The 22,459-nt window shown below is 32.1% G+C and overlaps 1 protein-coding gene and 2 long non-coding RNA genes across 6 annotated transcripts in view; 1 reads left to right on the plus strand and 2 right to left on the minus strand.

Moving 5' to 3' along the window:
* Nucleotides 1–209: 209 nt before the first annotated feature.
* LOC120350441 lies at nucleotides 210–7,127 on the minus strand. Its single transcript, XR_005570778.1, has 3 exons — nucleotides 4,269–7,127; nucleotides 1,508–1,626; nucleotides 210–263 (listed from the first exon to the last, which is right to left on the minus strand). It is a non-coding gene; the product is annotated as an uncharacterized LOC120350441 (long non-coding RNA).
* Nucleotides 7,128–18,512: 11,385 nt separating this feature from the next.
* On the plus strand, nucleotides 18,513–19,733 carry LOC120350437. The gene is made up of 2 exons (XR_005570773.1): nucleotides 18,513–18,816; nucleotides 19,198–19,733. It is a non-coding gene; the product is annotated as an uncharacterized LOC120350437 (long non-coding RNA).
* Nucleotides 19,734–20,298: 565 nt separating this feature from the next.
* LOC111043354 (delta(24)-sterol reductase) overlaps nucleotides 20,299–22,459 on the minus strand; it is a 114,157-nt gene continuing 111,996 nt past the window's right edge. For 3 of the 4 annotated variants that reach the window (XM_022328279.2, XM_039423814.1, XM_039423816.1), the window contains one exon: nucleotides 20,605–20,839. In XM_022328279.2, the coding sequence (XP_022183971.1) occupies nucleotides 20,686–20,839 (154 nt within the window). In that variant the 3' untranslated portion in view covers nucleotides 20,605–20,685. Of the gene's footprint in view, nucleotides 20,840–22,459 lie in introns of all 4 variants that reach the window. The other variant, XM_039423815.1, reaches the window with a different exon arrangement.

Below are 22,459 nucleotides of genomic sequence, written 5' to 3' on the forward strand. Positions count from 1 at the left end.
TTCTTGTCACTTGCTGTTTTCTTAAACTACCTGAATTGAAGCAGTTAGCTGGAGCGATCGCCCAACCCCCCCAAAGAGGATATTATTATGAATAACATGAAATAAACACATCAAGATTTACTGAAAAAATTAATATATTTCTTAGATTAGTCCATCTCTTTCTTCTGTAGGCTACTACATCATACATGAATTATATCCATGAAATATTATTCATAGCTGATTTTCTTTGTCATCCTCTACTTCTGGCTGGTACACCACTAGGCCTGAAATCAAAAAGTTATTGATAATTATTTATTATTCATTATAAAAAAACTTTGCAAAGTGAATTCTGAAATTAATTGTTTGTAATCTGTATAAGTTTTCAATTATATTTCTTGGCAAGGAACTCCCAATGATGAAAAGTAATATTATATGAGAAATTCCAACAATCAGTTGAATTATTTTTAGCATCAATCTCCATGTAGGAATTGGTATTAATCAGTGTGTCCCAAGGTCAAAAGAACTTGTTGGTGAACAACATATTTTTGGATACCATGAACAATTCATTCATTTCTGTGGTCAGTAGGCCTACTTCTCGACCGTTTGGTTTATTTGACTCTTCAAAAATGTACTGCATAAAGTATTATTGGTTCTATATTTAGATAAACAAGTTTAATGAAACAAATGGAAATATAATCGATTAATTGCTTGATCTGAAATGATGATTATCTACAACATTTAGTAACTACAACAAGTTAGTAGAACTAAGTGATTTGAAAATGAATACCAAACTGTAAATACATAAATCTCTCTCAAAACAATGCAGGTATTTCATCCATGAATTCAATTATAAATTTTAAAAGGTGGAATCACTGTCATTTAAGCTATTATTCAGTGTTTTTTACCAGCACTTGCTGGTTGAATTTTTGAAGTCATCTATTCATAGTTCTAATGTATGGTCATTTATAAAGTTCAACATTCACTCAAGATCAAGATGAACAGTTGAAAAGAGTGTTTAAAAAACAATGTATTCACTCATCATTCAGGGAATAGAGCTGTTCATAATATTTGGGATTTCCTCCATAATGAAATAATTTATGTAACAAAATCTAATAATGTGATAACATTGAATCAATAATCTGATCTTAAAATGTTATCACATTATTAGATTTTGTTACATAAATTATTTCTTTATGGAAGGAATCCCAAATATTATGAACAGCTCTATTCCCTGAATGATAAGTGAATACATTGTTTTTTAAACACTCTTCTCAACTGTCCTTCTTGATCTCATGTGGTTTCACGTAGTTTCGAAATATTAAAATTTCCTGTAAGCTATTGATGATTTTGTAATTCAGTCAGTTTTTCAATTATTTTAGTCACATACCATATTTATGTCTTACTATTTGGATATCTAACATCAAATCAATAATAAAACATCATGGATAAACTTTTTGAAAAAATGGGAAACTGTATGAAATGACATCACCCACATATAGTTTAAAAAATGTATGGAATTTGATCTTACCTAACTAACTTATTCTATCTATGGGTTCCAAAGAATTTTTCCATCCTGGTCAACAAAAATGAATTCATATGCATTTCCTTTGAGCACATTCTCTTCAATATTTTGTTTGTAAATGGTACCTGAAAAAGAAACATATTTAATCTTTCAAAATATATTTTGGAGATAAAGTGAAGTTAATCATCAATGATAATACATAGGCCTAGTTTGAACTTTGAATAAATTAGAAGTGAACTGGGCCTCAATAAACTATTCACATTAGATAGACTATACATACTATAAGTATATAGCCTACTTAGATTCGTAGCACATAACAGAAAACACTTTAAAGTTTTATAATATAAATTAAAACAGGAGACACATGACATAGATAGATTAAAAACACTGAAAAACTTACATTACACTCTCTGCTCGGTCGAGAAAAGGGACACAGTTCCTCGAAAATTTCCGATTATAATGTAAGTTTTTCAGTGTTTTTAATCCATCTATGTTGTGTGTCTCCTGTTTTAATTTTTACTATTTACATTGATATACCTGGCATGACGCAATATATCGATCAATAGAGCATGAATAAGTTTTTCAAATATATTACTATTTAAGTTTTAAATGAGTTTGGTAGCAATGGTCAACCAGAAAAATAGTACCTATTTTATCTTTTTTCAATGGCAGTCTTTCAATATTCAATTACACTGACTCTGATCAAATTATTTCTATAACAATCCATGTACTAATTTTGTTTCCAAGTGAATTTGAATTAATTAAAAGAAGATTAATTCATAGATAGGTACCAAAGACAAAGTAAATGTTCTAATAGTCAGGTTAGTTTTGTTATTGTATTGATAAACTATGGGTTTACAATATTTTGAGGTGCAACAAGGATAATGGAAGTTTAGGACTCAGAATGTAATGGAATACTTCAAAGTCAAATGATGATGTTATTTTCAATAAATCTGTTTGTGAAAACTACTAGCTGCATTATAAAAAATGTATTTTGTGATTAGGTCAACTCAATGAAAGTGTAAAAGATTGTTAGCATGAAATGCTATCTTATCTTATCATATCTTATCTTATCTTATTGATCTAACTTTAGCTTTTACAAGTTATAGCAAGGTATTATGCTCTAAAATATTTAGGGTCCTCTCATGGTGGCATTTGGCTGGCGAGTCTGGTTCTCCTTCCTCAATTTTACAATTCTTATTTCCGACTTTCAAATTAACATAAAATTTGAATATCTTAGTCCTCCACCATTTAAGGTTCAAATAGATCGTACAAAAATATCAAATTATTACTTAGGTTGTGTGTTTAATAATTTCTTTGCCTTCGGGCCATCTCTATAACATAGACTATACAATAATTTAACATAAATCCCAAACATTTATAGAAATATATATAAATATTTTTGAATTGGCATACTATTGCCGCCTATTAACTGCCATTGTGCTATTGGTGCATGCAAATTTGTTTCAGTATTCATGCGCTTGGTACCTCCTATTTCCTGAACACACTTAATTATTTTTATTAGATTTTTTAATTATGCTCTCTACATGCTGGTTAATATTCTATATACTAATATTTATTTCATGCTTCCTAATAGTTAGCCACGTGACCATGTGTTCTTTCAAATTGCATACCGTTTTGTTACAATAGAGCTCTGCCAAGGGGTTTGGTCAGATTCTACGTTGCTCGATTCGGTCGATCGTTAGGTCGCCGATCACTGAATGCATATACCTAACCTCAATCTTCAAAATATTTTATATAAAAATATATTTATTAGCAACAAATTCTTTCAAATCCTTTTTAGGTTTTTTGTACCGTTTAGCCAAAACAAGCTGATGCTATCTAATCTTAATTGTTATCTATTTGGCGATATTAGCCAGTTACTTTATTCAGACCTATTAATACTTCAGTTAGGGATTTTTATCTACCCAAATTTCCGATACTTTACAAAGTGCATATGATATGAAAAAAGCAGTTGTCAATAGCTGTAGCTAATATTGTTATGCATCAACATGAATTGCTGGAGCTTTGTATTCTTTGCATTCTTTGGAAAGAATATTTGAAACATCCTTGCCACTAACTCTCTACCTCTAGAACAAGAAACTTAAAGAGTAATAGGGTTTTAGCACATCTACAAAAGAGTTTCTTATCCATAGTAGTGTGGGATTGCTTCTCTCCCATGAGTCAGTGATTGATTCACTTTAATCTGTCAGTATAAGTTGAATTGGGTTCTTATATCTCAGAGATTCATGATGCTGATGGATGAGAGATGCATTTGTCCTTGTAAGCTGTCTGAAGTAAAACGTGCTAATTTTCAACTGAGAGGAGAATTGGAGCATATCTTCCAAGGTTGTCTCTTACTACACCTGCATATGAATGGAGGGGAGAGAGAGAGTTTCTTGTTGTGTTTTACCAGTACATAGAGTCAAATATGGTCATATCTCTTGATTTCAATTTCATTTAATGAATTTGATCTAATTGCAAAGAATATTAAATTTTCGATAGGTGGATGATCTAGCAATAACAAATAGAGTAATAAAGCTTCACCACAACAGGATAGCAGATTATCAACAGAATCTCAAAGTGAGTATTATTATTTCTTGCTTTCATATTACAGAATCAAACAGTGATTCAACAAGTTAATATGCGAGCGCTTGTAATCTGCTTAACTATTAACTGAATCAGTAATTTCCAACACTTGTAATGTGAACAGATCTATTAGTATAGTAAAGAAATTTATCAGTTTCATCAAATAACTAACACTAACCTTTGATTTGCTGTGTCCTCCTTCTCACCCTCCTCTTCCTCCTCCTCCTCCTCCTACTCCTCCACTCTAACTCTGCTGATTGCTTCTCATGTTATCAGATCATGAAATCATGATGAAAAACAACTCAGTATTAGATCTCTTTTTTAAGTTGAGTGGATTTTGGAGCATATGCTGTGAGTAAAAATAACACAGACACACTCTCTCCCACCAGAAAATTTACAATCTACACAGAAAAGTTTTCTCTCTATTTGTATGAAACATGACAAGACTTCTGTAATCTTCCAGATAATATACTTGCATATTTAAGGTTGAATTTATGCTCAGATTGCACATGCACTGAGTCGACATAAATGTGTAGTTTTCCTAATATTTCTGATAAAGGAAGAAGCAAAAGCTCGGTGAGTGGGATTTTATTTGCAATATCATTCAAGATTCGGTATTCCGCAGGTTCTTCCTTTTGAATTGAAATTTTCCTACAGGTTGACTCCCATCTCTTTCCATTGATCATTACTCCTCTTCCATAATGTCATTCCACTAATATTATTTGTTAGCTCATTCTAATAATCATATAATAACAGACTCGTCAGAGTGAGAGAAAATGACAAGTGTAGAATGAATAACAATTTTCGCCAAAACAAACAAGAAGAGAAATTTACTCCTGGTGTTCTCATAATCGATTGTCTTTCAGAATCAAAGATGGTAACAGTATACACTGAATTCAAACGCAGCAGATCACATCAGGTTATAGAGAGAGAGAGAAGCATACGCTCAGCTGAGAAAAAATTATCATCTTAGAGCTAACCAAAACCGCAATAACAGTGCTTGTGACAAGTTTTTGGATCAATCACATGGTGTGTGTGAGGAGGGATTACAAACTTCAAAGACTGAAAGCTTTGCATTTTGTGAAAATTATATTAGTCAGATTCTTATAATCCAAAGAGAAATTGTATGTGTGTGTGTGTGTGTGTTTTTTTTATGCTTTAACACTTAATGTAACCATGATAGGACTGGAATGATCATTGAAATTCATCTATTGATCTCGTGGAAAATGCAGTAGGCGTTGGAAGGATTTGTTTTGCAACAATGATTCTAACCCGTGTCAGCAGCAAGCCTTGTCACATATCTGATGAATCGCATAGTATCTATATTATAAAATTCAATTTTAGAAATTCGTTACAGAAAATAAAGTTTCTGTTTGTTTGTCAAAACAGTGTAGGGAAACTATACTATATGCTTTTGCATTTGTTTTCATGAGTTTACTACTGTCATAGGTGTAAACTACTAGTGACAACTGTTAGCAATACTATTTCTAAATAACTCATTTGAGAAATGACTCATACTATCACATCGATCAGTATCTCTTTCCTCATGCATGAATCTTTTCACTCAGCTTGATTCTAATTTTATAAATCTATGTTTGGCTTCTCAAAGTCTTTCTTGTTAGTGTGGTTTCCAAACTATGAAATATCACACTTTCCTTCTCCTCCAAGCACAGTAAATGAAGAAATTATCTAACACTGTGAGTGAGAATATTGTACAACAGCTAAAGCCAATGAAATTATACTATTGTGTTTTTTCACTCTCGACTTTTCACTCTAACTTTCAGTGTGGGCTAAGAGTAGTGAGATGAAAAAGCTATTCATACTGATCTGGAGGGTGATCATTTACTGTAATCTAATTTATGTTGAAAAATGTACATCTAACTAGACATAGAAGTCTCCTCATAACTAACCAAATCCCTAGACATATTTATTGTTTAACAATGGATGCTGACAACAAAAAATTTGTACCAAAAATATTCTATTGCTTGAAGCAAAGTGTTAAGTTTACTCAAGCAAAGAGTATCTTACTTACATCAGAGTGCTAATATTGTAATCTTAATTTCCCAGCATTGTGGTGTTATTACAGTATTCCATAAAAGGTTTTCCATGCTTGTGACAGAAACTCAATTGATAGAAAATCTATGTTTGTTATAGCATTTGACACAAATTCCTCTTGATAGACAAATCTCCTTTGACAGTGTAAGGGATTATGATCACAAGTCACTATGATCAAAATACACTTAATGTGAATGCTTCAAGTTTCTCTCTCAAATTTGTATTTCTTTTTCAAATTCTGCTAGTTGCTGTTCCCCGAATGTCTCTGTGGCTTTAAAAAAACTCTACTCATCTAGTTGTAGCTTATGCTTCTTGCCTGATAGAGGAACCAAATAATCGCTGCTTCTCTCAACAATATAGTATATAGCCACTTGTGCTTTCACCAACATAATCTAAATCATGATTCGACTTTCAATTCATTTGACTTGGAAGTAGGGTAAACTTCTTTTGGATACCTCAAGGTTGTCTTTACATGTCTCTTACACTTATCTAAATACCTACTTGCATAATTACTCAAATATAGCTATAATCTATAGCTTTCCATTTTTCCTTTGATAGAAAATAATATTACTACATAAGCAAAGTCCAGTCTTAATTTGTTACTCAAATAATCTACTTGCTTTTCATTTTTAACAATCACTTTTAAGTACTTTCTCAGAATAACTTGTCTGTGTTATCTCTTCCTTCGTTCTGCCTTATCTCTAAATAAGTAGTTGGATTTCATTCACTGTCATATCAAAAAAAAAATATTATTCTATTCTCATCATGCTTACTCTCCATGAATGTTAACATTGTGATCTTATACTATTTCTTGATGTTAATTCACTCCCTCTAGAATGTTATGATTCGCTATAATTATCTTGTTGTCCTCTCTCATTCATTCTTTCTGAAGAATGGACATTGATATGTCCAAAGCTCCGCCAATTTATGTAGATGCATAACAATATGATTATTATCTATAGTTATTATATTACAAATTGCTTTTTCATATCATAAATAGTTCAATAACTATTTCCTTAGTCTATATTATGTAAATTCATCTATACTTTTGCTGTATTGTAAGCTATTGTATATAAGTGTATAAGCCAGTATATATTGTTATCTACATAAATAAAGTACTCAATCAATCAATTCATCTTCTTTGCTTCTTGCTCGTTGATTTTGAATCAATCAATCAATCAATCAATTTTATTGGAAAATAATTTTTACAATGTTGGGTCCTGCTAAACCCATGGGTTTTTCAGCAGGTGCCATATCAAAACAAAATTTTCACAACTTTAAATTAAAATAAAGTACAAATAAAATAAAATTAGGCTATTTGTCGTGAATACAAGAAATGAAAAAAAGGAATTACAATAATAATGAGAAAATAAAAAAGAACATAATAATCAGAAGTAAGAGTAATAGAGTTAATAAATAACATTATTATAAGCATGATAAATAAGGAGTTAATTAAGAACTAAATGGAATAAAAGAAGGAATAAAGTAAGAAGTATTTTATACAATATTAATATTACTAAATTATTAGTCGTTCAGGCTGGCGGCAGTGACTTTACAACATATATATAATAATTTAAAACCAGCGGAATAGGCTATTTGAAAGATGAAAAAGAAAATTCATCGTACGCAGGCCTATTAGAAATTATTATTCAAATAATGATAATAAATATTTATTGTTTATTTCAGAATTTAGAGTACTATTATCACTGTGTTTTATTCTCATTTCGATTTCACTGGGTTGAAATCAAGTTGGGATTGTTCATTACATAGATCATTACATCCGTTTTTGAGTAGTCTCTTATGTTTGCAGGTAGTTTGTTGAAAAGGAAAGGTATTATGTAGAGCAGAGATCTTTTTCCATAAATATTATTGAACCGGGGAATTTGGTATATTATTGGTGACCTGAAATTGTAATGGGCAGGAGGAGCTAGAAGTCTATAGTGGAAACTATTTTTGAAAAATACTATTATTTTGAAGGTGTAAAAATTTCTTGGTGTCAGAATTTGATAAAAAATTTGTAGGGTTAGAAGGTTGTTCAAATTTAAGTTTAGATGGGGTATTCTAGACAAAATAACTTTTAGGATCCTCAACTGTATTTTCTCTACTCTCAATAATAAGTAATTTGCAGCACAGCCCCATGATTGAACTCCATATCGTATAATGGATTCTACTAACAACTTATAAATTAAATACAGGCAATCAACAGTGATGTTTTTATGTAAATAAGATATTTTAGCGCTTAATGCCTGGAGTTTCTTGGATATATTGTCAATTTGAGAATGCCATCTCATGCTACAATCTATCATTATTCCAAGGTAACGTGTATCACTGACCAAAGACAGAGATGGACAACTACAGTTTTCAAAAGAGTTAGTGAAGAGGCACTTACAGTTGTGAACAAAGATTTTTGGAGTTCCTTCACATCTAATATGGGGTGATTTGAAATGCATTAACACTGTTTTTTTCTTGTTAATTACCAAGTTTCTATCATGAGACCATCTGAGAATTCGATTGAAATCTGATTGGAGTAATTGCTCCGCCACCCTTGGATCTCTATGCGCGACTAGTAGAGCCGTGTCATCAGCATACATAAAAATTTCTCCATGTCTTATTACACTTGATATGGAATTAACATAGATATTATAGAGAACTGGACCCAGTATACTTCCTTGAGGGACTCCAAGATCATCATTTCTGATCAAATCACTGTGGTTGTCGTCAATTTTAACCTTAAAATATCTATCCTTCAAATAACTCTCGAATAATCTAAGTCTGTTGCCAGTTATTCCTATACTATTGAGGTCTTCTAACAATATTTTATGGTTAAGGGTATCAAATGCTTTTGAGTAATCTATAAATATGGCTAACACATGATATCTGTTATCCAGGAAAGTATTGATTTTATGTGAAAAATTTGATAAAAGTATTTCTGTACATTTTCCTTTTTGAAAACCATACTGGGCATTGGACAGAATATCGTTTTCAGACAGATATTTATTTAAATTTGTGAGTAAATATCTTTCAAATATTTTTTCTGGTGTAGACAGTTTCGAAATAGGTCTGTAATTATCTAGATTGTCTCTTTTCCCGGATTTAAAAATTGGATTGATAATTGAGATTTTCAAGGAGTCAGGAAATATACCCTTAGAAATAGACAAATTGATCATATGACACAGTGGAGCACACAAATGATCTTTCAAGAGCTGTAGCTCCAGTACTCCAATACCATCAATACCTGGCGATTTATTTTTGTCCATATTGTCAACTATTTTTTCTATATCATGAACCCGGGCCTTCCTTAAATAGAAGCTGGAGTTAGGTGGAATCTGGACAGTGTCGTTAAGAATGAGTGGACAAAGGTGTGACGTGTTTCTAATATTATTAATGAAAGATTTCGCAAACGCTGAGCAGAGTTCAGATGCACTGTTGAATTTATTGGATAAATCTCTTAGAATTCGGCTACCAGAATCGTTTGAAGCCCTACCCAAAATTCCATTAATACATTTCCATTTCGATTTTATGTCATTTTTTGAGTTGGAAAATTTTTTTATTATGTGTTCGCGTTTTGTTAAAGAGATTTCTTTATTAAGTTTGTTACGATAACTTTGATATTCGTTTCTATACTGGATGTTGGACGGATTACTCTTACTGCGCCTAAACAGTCTGTCTCTAATTTTGAGTTTATTATGAAGCGATTCAGTCATCCAATTATTTTTGAAATTGAGTTTTATGTTTTTAACGTGGATTATTTTCTTACATTGTTTACTTGCTATGTAAAAGTTCAGCTTAATCTTATCATAAATTAAATTAGGTGAAAGGAGTGAAAAGCAGCTATTCCACTCACTTTGTTTCAACATATCAATAAGTTTATTTTTATCTATGATTTCTTTATAAGTATCTGACTTTTGATTTTCTTTTGATAAATAATTGTGAAGGATTTTACAACTGATGATATAGTGATCCAATATTTCCAAGTTAATCACACCTGTATGACAAGTAAGGCTATTATCAGTAAGTCGAATAAATAAGTGATCAATACAGGACTGGGTAAGCAGATCCTGTCTGAATTCTTCTCTAGTAACAATAGAGACACCCTTCTTACAACTGTAGGATAAGAGCATAGATTCATATAATTGAACAAATTGATCGTCCCGTTTCAGAAGATCAATGTTTGTATCTCCTACAATGATTAGATTAGATTTATTTTCTAGTTTAGAGATTACGTTTTCAAGATCATTGATGAAATCTGACTTTAGAGTACTGTGAGGTCTGTACAAACTGATTACATAGATACGAATATTTTGAAACTTAAGTTCCAGAAAAATGAATTCAAAATTAACAATATTGAAATCGAAATCTATTTGAACAAAGGAAATATTGTCTTTCACGTAAGCAGCAAGTCCGTGTTGAAACCTATTAGAAGCGTATTTGAAAACAGATCTATAGCCGGCCATCTCAGATATACCACTCAAATTATTATCAATATTGATTTCAGACAAGAATATAATATCAATATTTGAATGACGGATAGCTAGTGTGAGTTCATCGAAATGTTTTCTTAATGATCTTATATTGAGATAGATTATTTTTATTTGAAACGGCGAAAGAGTTGAATGAAAATTGCTATAATAATCAGTATCAAGAAGCCAGTTATCAATAGTTGGATAAGGCCTGCAAGGCAGAATCATATCGTCAAATTGAAAACCCTCTTCGATCATAACAGAGATTAGATAGTACTAGTTTCTGTTATTAAAGTTAGTTTCTGTTTAAGTTATTATATTGGTACTATGAGAAATGTTACTGAGAATACTGTACTAGATCTTAACAATCGGGTAGATCACTAAATAATTTTATCAAGATCCACGAAAGACTTGATTCTAATAATCTGTGCGTGATCCTCCCTCCTAACGAGGATTCTGCCCTGCGAGGTCCATACATATTTATATTTAAGAGGCATAGCTCTGAGCTTGGCTTGCATAAACAGTTTTTTGTTGAAGGCTGTTAGATTTTCGTTGAAATAAATCCTTTTTTCAGTTGTATTCCCCACCAATTTGTTTGTTAATTTTGCAGCATGACCTTTGGAAAGCCAATCAGAGCGAACTAGTTTCGAAACGAATTGAACAATTAAAATTGGAGATTTTTCGCCGTGAGTATCAGCAGGTTTGCGCACTGGTAGCCTGTGGACTCCACTAACATCACTTATTTGGAAATTAACATCAATCTTTTCAGCAATTACTTGCAAATCTTCTATTGGAGACCTGCTAGACGTTTCAAGGCAATGAATTTCCAAATTATTTCTCCTACCATACTGTTCAAGTTCATTTATTTGCATATTGAGACTGTCAATGACACTATCTTTGGAGGCAAGCTGTTTATTTAAATGAGAAATGTCACTCGTTAGTTTTTTGTTTTCATTGCGCAAACCTTTGATTTCACTGAGCAGTTCATCGTACTTTGCAGATAAAAATTCCTGGCTTGCCTGAACAGTATTAACAACGGCCTCAATTTTCGTAACTTTCGCATTGAGAGATTCAAGAAGTAGCACAATTCTTTGTCCATCAAAACACTTAGAATCATCGTTACCTGGTGGTGGTGATGTGATGCTCGCTGTTTTTTTAGAATTCTTGCAGAAATGTGTGCACCGCCACTTCTTTTTATCATCTTCAGTCATCATGCGGTATGTAGTTTCTTTCAGGCTGCATCCAAAATGAAATTTATTATCACAGCCGAAACACGTTACAAAGTCACCTGATGCTGGTAATTCACTATTACAATAGTAACACTGCGCCATGGTCAAAAATTTAAAATTTCACTTTGTTTAAATGAAGAAAGAGTTAGGTTAAGACAGAACACGACTTGTTTCTTATCAGAGCTCTTCGATAAACCGTCCGCTTGCCTTGAACGACTGTTCACTACTGATCATTTGTATTTTGTCTACATTTAACAATCTGTCTATATACAGATTTTATTGGACTTTTACAGTTACATTTCTTCTATTTGATTGAACATCTCTTGAGATGAAAATCTTTCTTGTTACTGCATCTCAGTAAACATGTGTATCAACAGAACCACTGATTTTTTGTTTCACTTCAATTATCTTTGACTGCATTGTGATCAATTGCATGCGATCTTATACTATTTCTTGAAGTCAAACTATAGTTCATTTCCTCTAGAATATTATGATTTGCTATAATTATGATTGATCTTCTTGTGCCCTCTCATTCATCATCTTTGCTTCTTGCTCTGTGATTTTCAAATCATTTGTATTTTGTCTACATTTAACAATTTGTCTATATGGATTTTATTTTGGACTTTTACAGCTACATTTCTTCTATTTGATTGAACATCTCTTGAAATGAAAATCTTTCTTGTTACTGCATCTCAGTCAACATGTAATATCATGCATATCTACAGAACCACTGATTTTTTGTTACACTTGTTAAATCTGTCAGTTAGACAAAGATGACTCGCTTAAATCTGAGTGTATGATGAGATTTTCATTTCACTTATTTTTTATTTTTCCCCCATTCATATCAAATTTATGGAAAAGAGTGCAATTGTTGATTGATGCTAGTTAATTTAAACTTCAAAGTTAGCGAATGAATAATTCTGAAACGACTCTTTTAAGCTCAATTGATGAAGTGAATGAGTTTTTTGATTCAGATTCTGGTATTTTGTTCTTCCATCAAAACATCCGAAGCCTAAATACTAATTTTGATAACTTCCTTTCATACATTAATAATTTAATAACCAAGCCACATATAATAATTTTAAGTGAAGCCTGGTTGCAGGATATGAATGAATTAAATTTATATAATATTGTCAGATATGAAAGCTTTGCTGCTGCTGGTTCTGTGACGAGGGCGGGCGGTATTGTGATCTTTGTTCATTCTTCTATTACTGCCACTAAAAAGGATTGTTGCATTGCTGACTGTGACTCACTGTTAGTTTTTTTGTAAATACAAGAATTATTTATTTAATGTGTTAGGTTTGTACAGATTTCACCTAGGTGATCGGCATACATTTATTGCCAGTTTTGATAGATTCTTGGCTACCACCAGGAGCTCAGATTTATATTGTCTAGGAGATGTTAACCTAAATGTTAGTGTTTCGGATGTTTATAGTGATTTGTATCTAAATTGTCTCAATGGAAATGGTATGCAGCAGTTAATAGATATAGGGACGAGGGTAGTGGGGTCATCTTCAACCTGTATTGACCACTTATCATATCGTTCAAATCTTTTTGTCATTGACAAAGTTGCTGTCATTGAAACCCTAATCACGGATCACCGGGCGGTGGCTTGTATTTTGCCTATAGTTATTGAAAAGAGAAGGATTCAGCAGTCTGAATTTAAAAAATTGGACCACAAGCATTTGAGTACCTTATTAAAATATGAAAATTGGGAACCTGTCTTTGAAGAACCCAAAACTAACAAAGCATTTGATATTTTTATCAAATCTTAAATAACTGTATTGTAGAATCACAAAAAAATATTAAATACAAACAGAACATAAAAATGTTAAAGCCCTGGATGACTCCTGGTTTGTCCAATGCCATTTATGTAAGAGACAAATTGCATAAGATGCATAAAAATGATCCAAACAATTTGATCCTCAAAAGAAAATTCGTAAATATGAAAGATAAAATGAAAGTATGGGTGGAAGAGGCCAAACTTCTATTTTACTCTTCACAGTTATTCATTCAAAAACATAACCCCCAAGAAAAATGGAAAACAATAAAAACACTTTTGCCAGTAAAAGACAATAATAAAGATACAGATATTGTGTTGCAGGAGAATGGTATTTTAATTGATGACAACCACCTAGTTTCTGACGTAATGAATAAATACTTTATTGAAATGCCTAAGAATCTTTCTGATTCTTTTCCTGCTTTACCCACCCATATTCAGGCACAATCTTCAGAGTCCTTCAGAATTAAAACTAGCCATAAATCTATTTTTTCAGCCCTGTTACACTTGTTGAACTCAAAACATTTGTTGACTCTCTTTCTACTCGTAAAAGTTCGGGTGACGATGTTGTGACTGCTAGAATCCTTAAAGATAACTTTTCTTCTATTTCTTCAGTTCTTTTATATTTGTTTAACTTGTCGTTGGTATCTGGTTGTTTTCCTGAAATACTGAAGTTGGCTACTGTTGTTCCCATCTTCAAAAAAGGAAATAAACTCAGTAAAGAAAACTACAGACCCATCTCATTATTACCAGTCATGTCAAAACTATTTGAAAAAATTATAAAAACTAGATTACTTTCATTCCTCAATAGCTGCAACTTTTTTTCGGCCTGCCAGTTCGGTTTCAGGGAAAATCTTTGTACAGAAATTGCCTTACAGCATCTTTTGGAATATGTCTATTCAGGATTAAACAGTGGCTGTAGTGGCAAAACAGCGGGAATCTTCCTGGATATTAGTAAAGCATTCAATACAGTTAATCATAGTCTGCTGTTCCGCAAGCTGGAGAGTGCTGGTGTAAGGGGAATTCCACTAGATTGGTTTAAGTCCTTCCTACAGGGTAGGAAACAGTATGTAAGGATCAGAAACGTTGCAAGTAAAGTATTACCCATAACTTGTGGTGTGCCGCAAGGTTCGGTTCTTGGCCCTATTCTCTTCTTAATTTTTGTAAATGATTTGTATAATGGTGAATTGAATGGATGGATAACTGCTTTTGCGGACGACACTGCTCTTTCATATAAAAGTAATAACCTTCAAGATTTACATCAGAAAATGCAGTCTGACTTGAGCAAAATATCTCTATGGTTTACATGTAACAAACTTAAAATTAATGTAGCCAAGACTAAATATATGATGTTCAGTCTCTCTGGAAGTGCTGACTTGCCTGCTCCACTGCGCTTTCACTCTCCGGTTTGTTCCTATTCTAGCTGTGACTGTCCCAGTATCAGTCCAGCAAAGACTATCAAATATTTGGGTCTTTCACTGGATGAAAATCTGAATTGGAGGCAACAAATTGAAACTCCAAAGAAGTCTTTAAGGTTCTATTTGATGATTTTCCATCGCATTAAATATTTGTGTGATTTTAATGTAATGAAGGAACTTTATTTTTCATTTGTACATTCCAAAATTGAATACGGAATCACATGTTGGGGAAGCTCCTATTACGCTAACCAGGATCCAATTATTAAACTTCAAAAAGCTTTTATAAGATTGATAACGGGCAGTAGGTTTGATGATCATACATTTCCACTGTTCTGTCATCTTAGAATTTTGCCTGTTAGGTTCCTATATGTATTCAAGGTTTTGTCATTGTTCTTCAATATAAGTGGAAATAGAGGTGTGACAATTGATTACTGTCAGCCTGTTACCGCACTTCGACAGACCAGGCGGACTGCGGCTTCCCAAGTCAGATGTCCTAAACCCAATTGCAGTCTTTTTTGTAAAACGTTCATTTTCCTGGCACCTAGATTTTATAATGCTTTGCCGCTTGAGGTCAAGAATGCCATTGCTGCATGTAATTGTGGAAATAAGATTAAGAGATTAATTAAAATTTGGCTTTTGTCACTCACTCCCAAAGCTCTAGAGTTTTTGTTCATAATTATTGTTTAATCCGTCTATTTTTCTTTCCATTCTGTTAGCTTTGCATTCTGTTATCTTGCTTTTCTTTTTATTTTTTCTCCTCTTTATTTTTTTTTGTATTTTCCCTGCTCTTCTTACCGTTTTTTTTGCAACATAAATCAATAAATTAATCTTTTCACACAATTTGAATCTCTATTTTTAATGATTTTCTTTTGCTATCTCTAATTAGCATCATCTCTTCAATAATTAAATACTAATATCCTATTTTGATTACAGCCCATAAATGTTTTTTTTTATCTCTCTTTTTTCTTTTTTTTCAGTCCATTCTATTGCTTTAGTAAAATAGTGTGTTAGACTCCCTCCAGCGGTCCGTAAGTTGCATCTTACATGCTGGATTGTATTTTTCTCAATAAGTAATATTAAATTTGGTTTGATTCGTTACTATGCAGTTATGTATATTATAAACTTGTTTATTTGTTTTTTTTATATGCATGTATTTTACATTTTCTTGTATTGAGCTTATTGAGAATAATAAAACTTCAACTTTAATCTGACAGTTGGACAAAGATGTTCCAGTTAGAGCTGATAGTAACCTTTCTCTCCTTTTTCTCATTCTCCTTCCAAACTCGATTCACTTCAATCTGTCAGCAGTAGAGGCATTGAATTTCTCATTCTCCATCCTCTCCTTCTTCTACTTCCAAACTTGATTCACAATAATCTGTTAGCAGGAGAGTCATTGAATTTCTCATTCTTCTTCTTCACAGTAAAAATCTCACAGTTAGAAGTAAGATGTTTCAGTTAAATCTGTCAGTAAGATGAGATTTTTGTTTCACTTAAATCTGACAGTAGGACAAAGATATTTCAGTTAAAGCCGATAGTAACCTTTCTCTCCTTTTTCTCATTCTTCTTCCAAACTCGATTCACTTTAATCTGTCAGCAGTAGAGGCATTGAATTTCTCATTCTCCATCCTCTCCTTCTTCTACTTCCAAACTCGATTCACAATAATCTGTTAGCAGGAGAGTCATTGAATTTCTCATTCTTCTTCTTCACAGTAAAAATCTCACAGTTAGAAGTAAGATGTTCCAATTAAATCTATCAGTAGGATGAGATTTTCGTTTCACTTAAATCTGACAGTTGGACAATAGGATGGTTGCGGGGTGGAGGGGGGTAAAAGTCGTAAAAAAACAATGCAAAACATACACTCTCATACTACTCACATACGATCAATAAATCTATCCTTAAATTGAGAGAAACTGATCAAGTCTACTTGTACATACTCCCACCATTGTCTGTGATTCTACTTTCTACTTCATTTTGCTTCAAATAAGTTTGCTCATGTACTAAACTAACCTTTCTCAAGTCCTGCTCTAACACAATAGTCTTTTGACTTAACCTATCCACTTCCTTATACTTCATGTCAATGTCGGTGATTTGGCCTTGAATATTTTTGGTTCCATTCTGTAATACATTAACATCCTTATTCAATTGCAAATAATATTCCTTGAAAACTTTATGTTGCTCTTCTATTCTGTTAAACTTAGCATCAAACTTATTATCAATTTGTTCAAACTTATTATCCATTTGTTCAATTTTTTGTGTTTGTTGTCTCATATCTTGTGTCATTGACATCAGAAATGCTCTCTTGTCAAAATCACTGTTATCTGAACTAGGCTGGGTTTCTCTATTCACAATAGAAGAGCCTACTTTTTCGTGAACTACATTTTCATTAAGATTGACTTCAACCTTATCATAGGATTCATAGGAGTCTTGTGACTCAGTCAAGGTCAAATCAAAAGAACTTTGAGATTCATTTTCTCCTAAGGTCACTGTATCAACAGCAGTTTCATTGCTATTAATATTTGCCATTTTCGAACTTCTTAGAAAGTATTTGTGCATAAGGCCAAAACTATTAAATAATATTCTGTAATACACAACCTGTTTTATATTTCACACCCTCACACTCAAAATATATTACCACAGTGGTTAGCATCGGTTCTTTACCAGGTTTTGTAGGGTTCATTACATGTACTTACAACCATAATTTCTGTAAAATCTCACTGACAGGGGTACCATATTTGCACTGTGTCCTTTTTCATCTGACATAACACACATCACATCACTGAGAATCAGGTTTTAATATGTTCGAAGTTGTCTCAACTGTCCATTGAAGATTGGTAGTTTCAAGTAATTGTGGAAATTCATGCAATTCCCATGACCTGAATAGAATGCTAATTGGTATATCACTATGTGTTAAACGAGTTTCAGAAAAAGTTGAGTTAGATCCCTTGACAAATGGATTTATTGAAAAAAATTATTCTTGTAGCTTTTTGATGAAATTAACGGTTTCTTAGTTATTCAAGAAATTGGATCTATTTTTTTCCATAAGATCCTTATTTTCTGTTCAATCTTAACAAATGGATTTACTGGAAAAAGTTAACATTGTAAAATTAATGGTTTCTTAGTTATTCAAGAAATTGGATCTACTTTTCCCATAAGATCCTTATTTTCTGTTCAATCTTGACAAATGGGGTGTCAATGGATTCGTAATTAGATTTACTGGAAAAAGTTATTCTTGTAAAATTAACAGTTTCTTAGTTATTCAAGAAATAAAAAAAGCTGGATCTACTTTTCTTATAAGTTAGAATGAGACAGAGCTTGTTTGTCAGTTTTAAAGATATTCATTATTTTACTTGCATTTTCTGTTTGATAGTAGCCTTTGTGCGTTCTCCTTTTTCTGTCCTTGTCCTTTATAATGAATTTTCAATAGCATTTCTCTTTCACTTTCTCCCTTCCTCTTCGATTTTATTCTCACAGAATATTGTCAGTTACGTAGGTAGGTCTTCTGACCAAGATTATCGTGCCTCTGCTTTGCTCATTTAGTCTGTCCTGAATCATGGTACGATACAGACGTATTCGGTGGAATTAGTTTTTTTTTAGGGAGAATTTTCTCCTATTTCTTTAAAAATGTAAAAAGTAGATATCTTAATTAATTACTAAATGAAAATGGTAGTCAGTCTGTGAAAGTTTCCTCCTTTTTTAGTTTTCTTCATATGTTAAAATACCACAGTCATTAGTAAAACAGAAATGTAAAATCTTCAAATTTGCGACCAAATCCGCTTTAAAAAGGTAATTAGATTTATTGTATTTCTTTATATTGTTTAAATTATATTTTTTGTATCATATTTGAGTATATAATGTTAGAATTTTCAAAATATAATGGGACGATTTAAGTTACTCAAGTTTCTATCAACATAAATTATAATTCAAATTATTAAATCCTAATTTGTTGGAATCTAATGTTTTTGGTAATATTCGAATTATTTCTTTTGAACTTGCAATGATGGATTTTAGTTCTGAATAATGTAATTTTCATTAATCTTATTTTATGACTTATGTTTTAAATTGTTACTATCAAATCCTTTTTTGAGTTTTCTGTTCATCAGCGAACAGGATAATTAGTAATATTATGAGTAAACTAAGTTGGTTTATATTGTTTTATCCTAACAGCGGTCCCAGCTTTACCACTACCAGAATTTCAACTACAGGCCATCCAGACTTCAACTTTAGATCAACTGCCTTCCTGGTTCCTATAGCTTCAAATTCACATGAGAGCTCCATTTCAAGTCGCCTACAATTCGCCACCTGGATTACGAGCAAATTACAAAAAGGATTAGTACGGTAATCCAGCAGATCCAGCCCAAAATCAGAAGAAGATAGGGATTTCTGGGGGAAGTTAATTTGTGCGCGAAATGAAATAATACGTGAAAATTATATGAGTGTGAAAAGTTTCAAATAAATACATCGATAATCTAAAATAAATACAAGTGTTTGGGGCCCCTCACTTCTGCGATATGTACATACAGGTATTTTTAGAATTTAATATTTATTAATTTCTAAGGTTTATTAATTTTGTAAAATCTTTAAACCGTTATTAATATTTTAAAGTTTGAATTCTGGGGAATATTCTTCTCAAATAGTTTTTGTATTGCTCTTTGATATTTGATATTTTTTCTGTTTTTTGTAAATTATACAACTGACTACCACTACTGTTTTTAAATTTTGAATAATCCTTCGTCACACCAGGTATATAGTGAGAATCGAGTAAATTAATTTGGTATGTTTGATTGATTGTATCCGTACATTTAACTAGTTGCTCTCAATAAAAAAAAAGGTATTCGTTTATAAATAATTGATAGTAATTATTATATAAACAGGAGACGGTCAATCAACCTTAACCAGTAAATATCGTTACAGAACCCTTACACCAGTTACCGTACTCTTCCAACTGCACATCTTCATCCAAGTGTTGTAGTTCAGTTCTAAAAAAATTAAGTGTTTTCTATCCATTACCTTTTGACACCCAGAGCTTGGGTGCTTGGTCCCCTGAAATTAATCAATCAACCATAACTCAATTTGGTGTTTTGTCATAGGTTGCAAGTAGTTTTCACGTTACCTCTTGAATTAAGTAATAATTTACTATTATCAAAGTAATCTCTATTCTTTTCCAATCAAATATAGTGCACTGTGTCCTTTTTCATCTGACACAACACACATCACATCACTAAATACATAAAAGAAAACTCACCATATATTATCTTTGTTTGAAACTGATTTATTCTCGAAGCAAACGTCCACAACATGTACATCTAAAATCAAACGTATTTTTCTCCTTGCCCTAACCTCTAAATTCCATGTCTGTTCCTCTTCTTATGTCCATCTCTTAGGTTCATAAAAGATGATATAATAATAATGTATTATTTCTAAATTTAAACAGAAACATTATTTCTAAATTTGAAACAGATTTATTTAATTATAATTTATTCATTTATAATTTATTATCAATAATGGGTATGAGCGCCTATTTTGAAATGTGTGACAGTCATTACAATAGGAATTGAATAAAATGTAGATAAATTCATTAAAACAAAAAGGGAGAATTAACTTTATTTTAATAGATATCTCAAATGGCTGTTATATTATTTGAATTTTAGGTGATCAATTTCTGGCATCCTTATTTACTTTGTCGTAAATTTCGGGGAACGCCATTTCACAATTGAACTTTTTTCTCATTCTATCATAAAGTGTATGATCAAACATCTCTCTGAATTCCTCCCTGGTTGCAAATGTTCCCGCATACAGCATTTCGTAACTGAAATCAATTTTTAAAAAATTAACAGAATTCATCTGATACCGTACTAATTTTGTGTATTGTTGGAGAGAAAACTTATCAATATAATCCTATTATATTAAGCGAGCAATTTCTGTATCCTATACTATTAAACGAACAATTTCTGTATCCTATAATATTAAACGAGCAATTTCTGTTTATATGTTTATATATCTGTATGTGACCGGTTCTCGAAAATGGCTCTAACGATTCTCACAAAATTTGGAACAAAGTAGGTTTATGATATGAAAATTCGATTGAACTAGGTCCCAACCCTGGGATAACTTGCTGAAGGACATTAAAAGGATAAATACATCCTTGGAAAAAGAGCTGGAAATTTTATTGTCTGTCGATACCGTAATGGAAGTGAGAAAACAAATGCATGTGTGGGTTATTCCTCAGCTGATCTTACAAGTAGAATAATCCAGCAAGAAAAACTTATTTCTCTTTTTTTAGAAAACATGTTCAATTCAGAGAGTCCAAAATACTAGTAGTTCTGTGAACAGTAGACCCCACGCTCAGTAAGTTACAATGACCTGTTGTTATGTTCTCTCAAAAATCAATAAATAATTTATCAATTTAAGATGTCTAGAAAAAATCCTAAATAAACATAGAGCTTTCTGTCCTATCGTACCGTGACATGTCACCCCGGAATGTGAGTGTGAGCGCTGTTATCAGGTCTGGCTGCCTTCAATACACCAATCCAATCAACCCATCAGAGAACATTCTGTGTTGTCGTGTTGGTGAAAAATCGATTTGTTGAAATTAACAGAATAACAACTACCATAATGCTGATTTCCTACAAACTTCTTTTCTCACTTTTCATGATTTTATAAATCAATTTCTTTTCAATAATATTTGTTGCAATTTTAATCATCAGATTAAAAAAGAAAAATGTAAAAAAATGTTTTCTATCAATAACTCCAAACTAGAATCATGGCCTCAGCTTATGGAAAGATAAAGTTAGTAGACAAATGTCTACTAACGTTGATGGAAAGATACATTTTCAAGATGTTTGATGTTTTTGAATGGGTAGTATTATTGACTGAGCAAAGTGAGGTCTAAGATCAAGAAGAAGAACATTTTGGAAATTTTGCATTTCAAGGATAACATATCCTTGCGTTCCCCGGTCGAACCACTCTTGCTCGCTGGTCGATCATCAATCGCTCTGCTGGAGTGACGTTCGGTTGCAGAGCAGAGCGAAAGTCTGTACGCACCTTTACGGTTACCGTAACTGTAGCCACAGTGAATTTTTTTCACCACACTGCATAGAAAACAGCTGTTTTCCAGTCCCTACGTGGATCTGAAAGACATTGTTTGCAGACGACTCTCGTCTGAGTTCGGAACAGGTTTCTTTCCAGCTAAGGCCGGAAAGAGTACCCTATCCGGCCACTAAATTTCAAGTGAGCTAAAACAGCTGATCAAAAAACTTCTCATTATTTGAGTTTATTATTCAATAATTGAAACATTTATAAAAATATCATCTTATTGTCATTTGAAAGAATAAAAAAGTATAAACTTAACTCCCACATAATTGAACATAATCTTTTAGATTATTTAGACAAATCAGAATAAAAAATAAAAATACTTGGACAATTTCCT

This window comes from Nilaparvata lugens, chromosome 3, assembly GCF_014356525.2.
Source record: "Nilaparvata lugens isolate BPH chromosome 3, ASM1435652v1, whole genome shotgun sequence".
NCBI classification, from domain to species: Eukaryota; Metazoa; Arthropoda; class Insecta; order Hemiptera; family Delphacidae; genus Nilaparvata; species Nilaparvata lugens.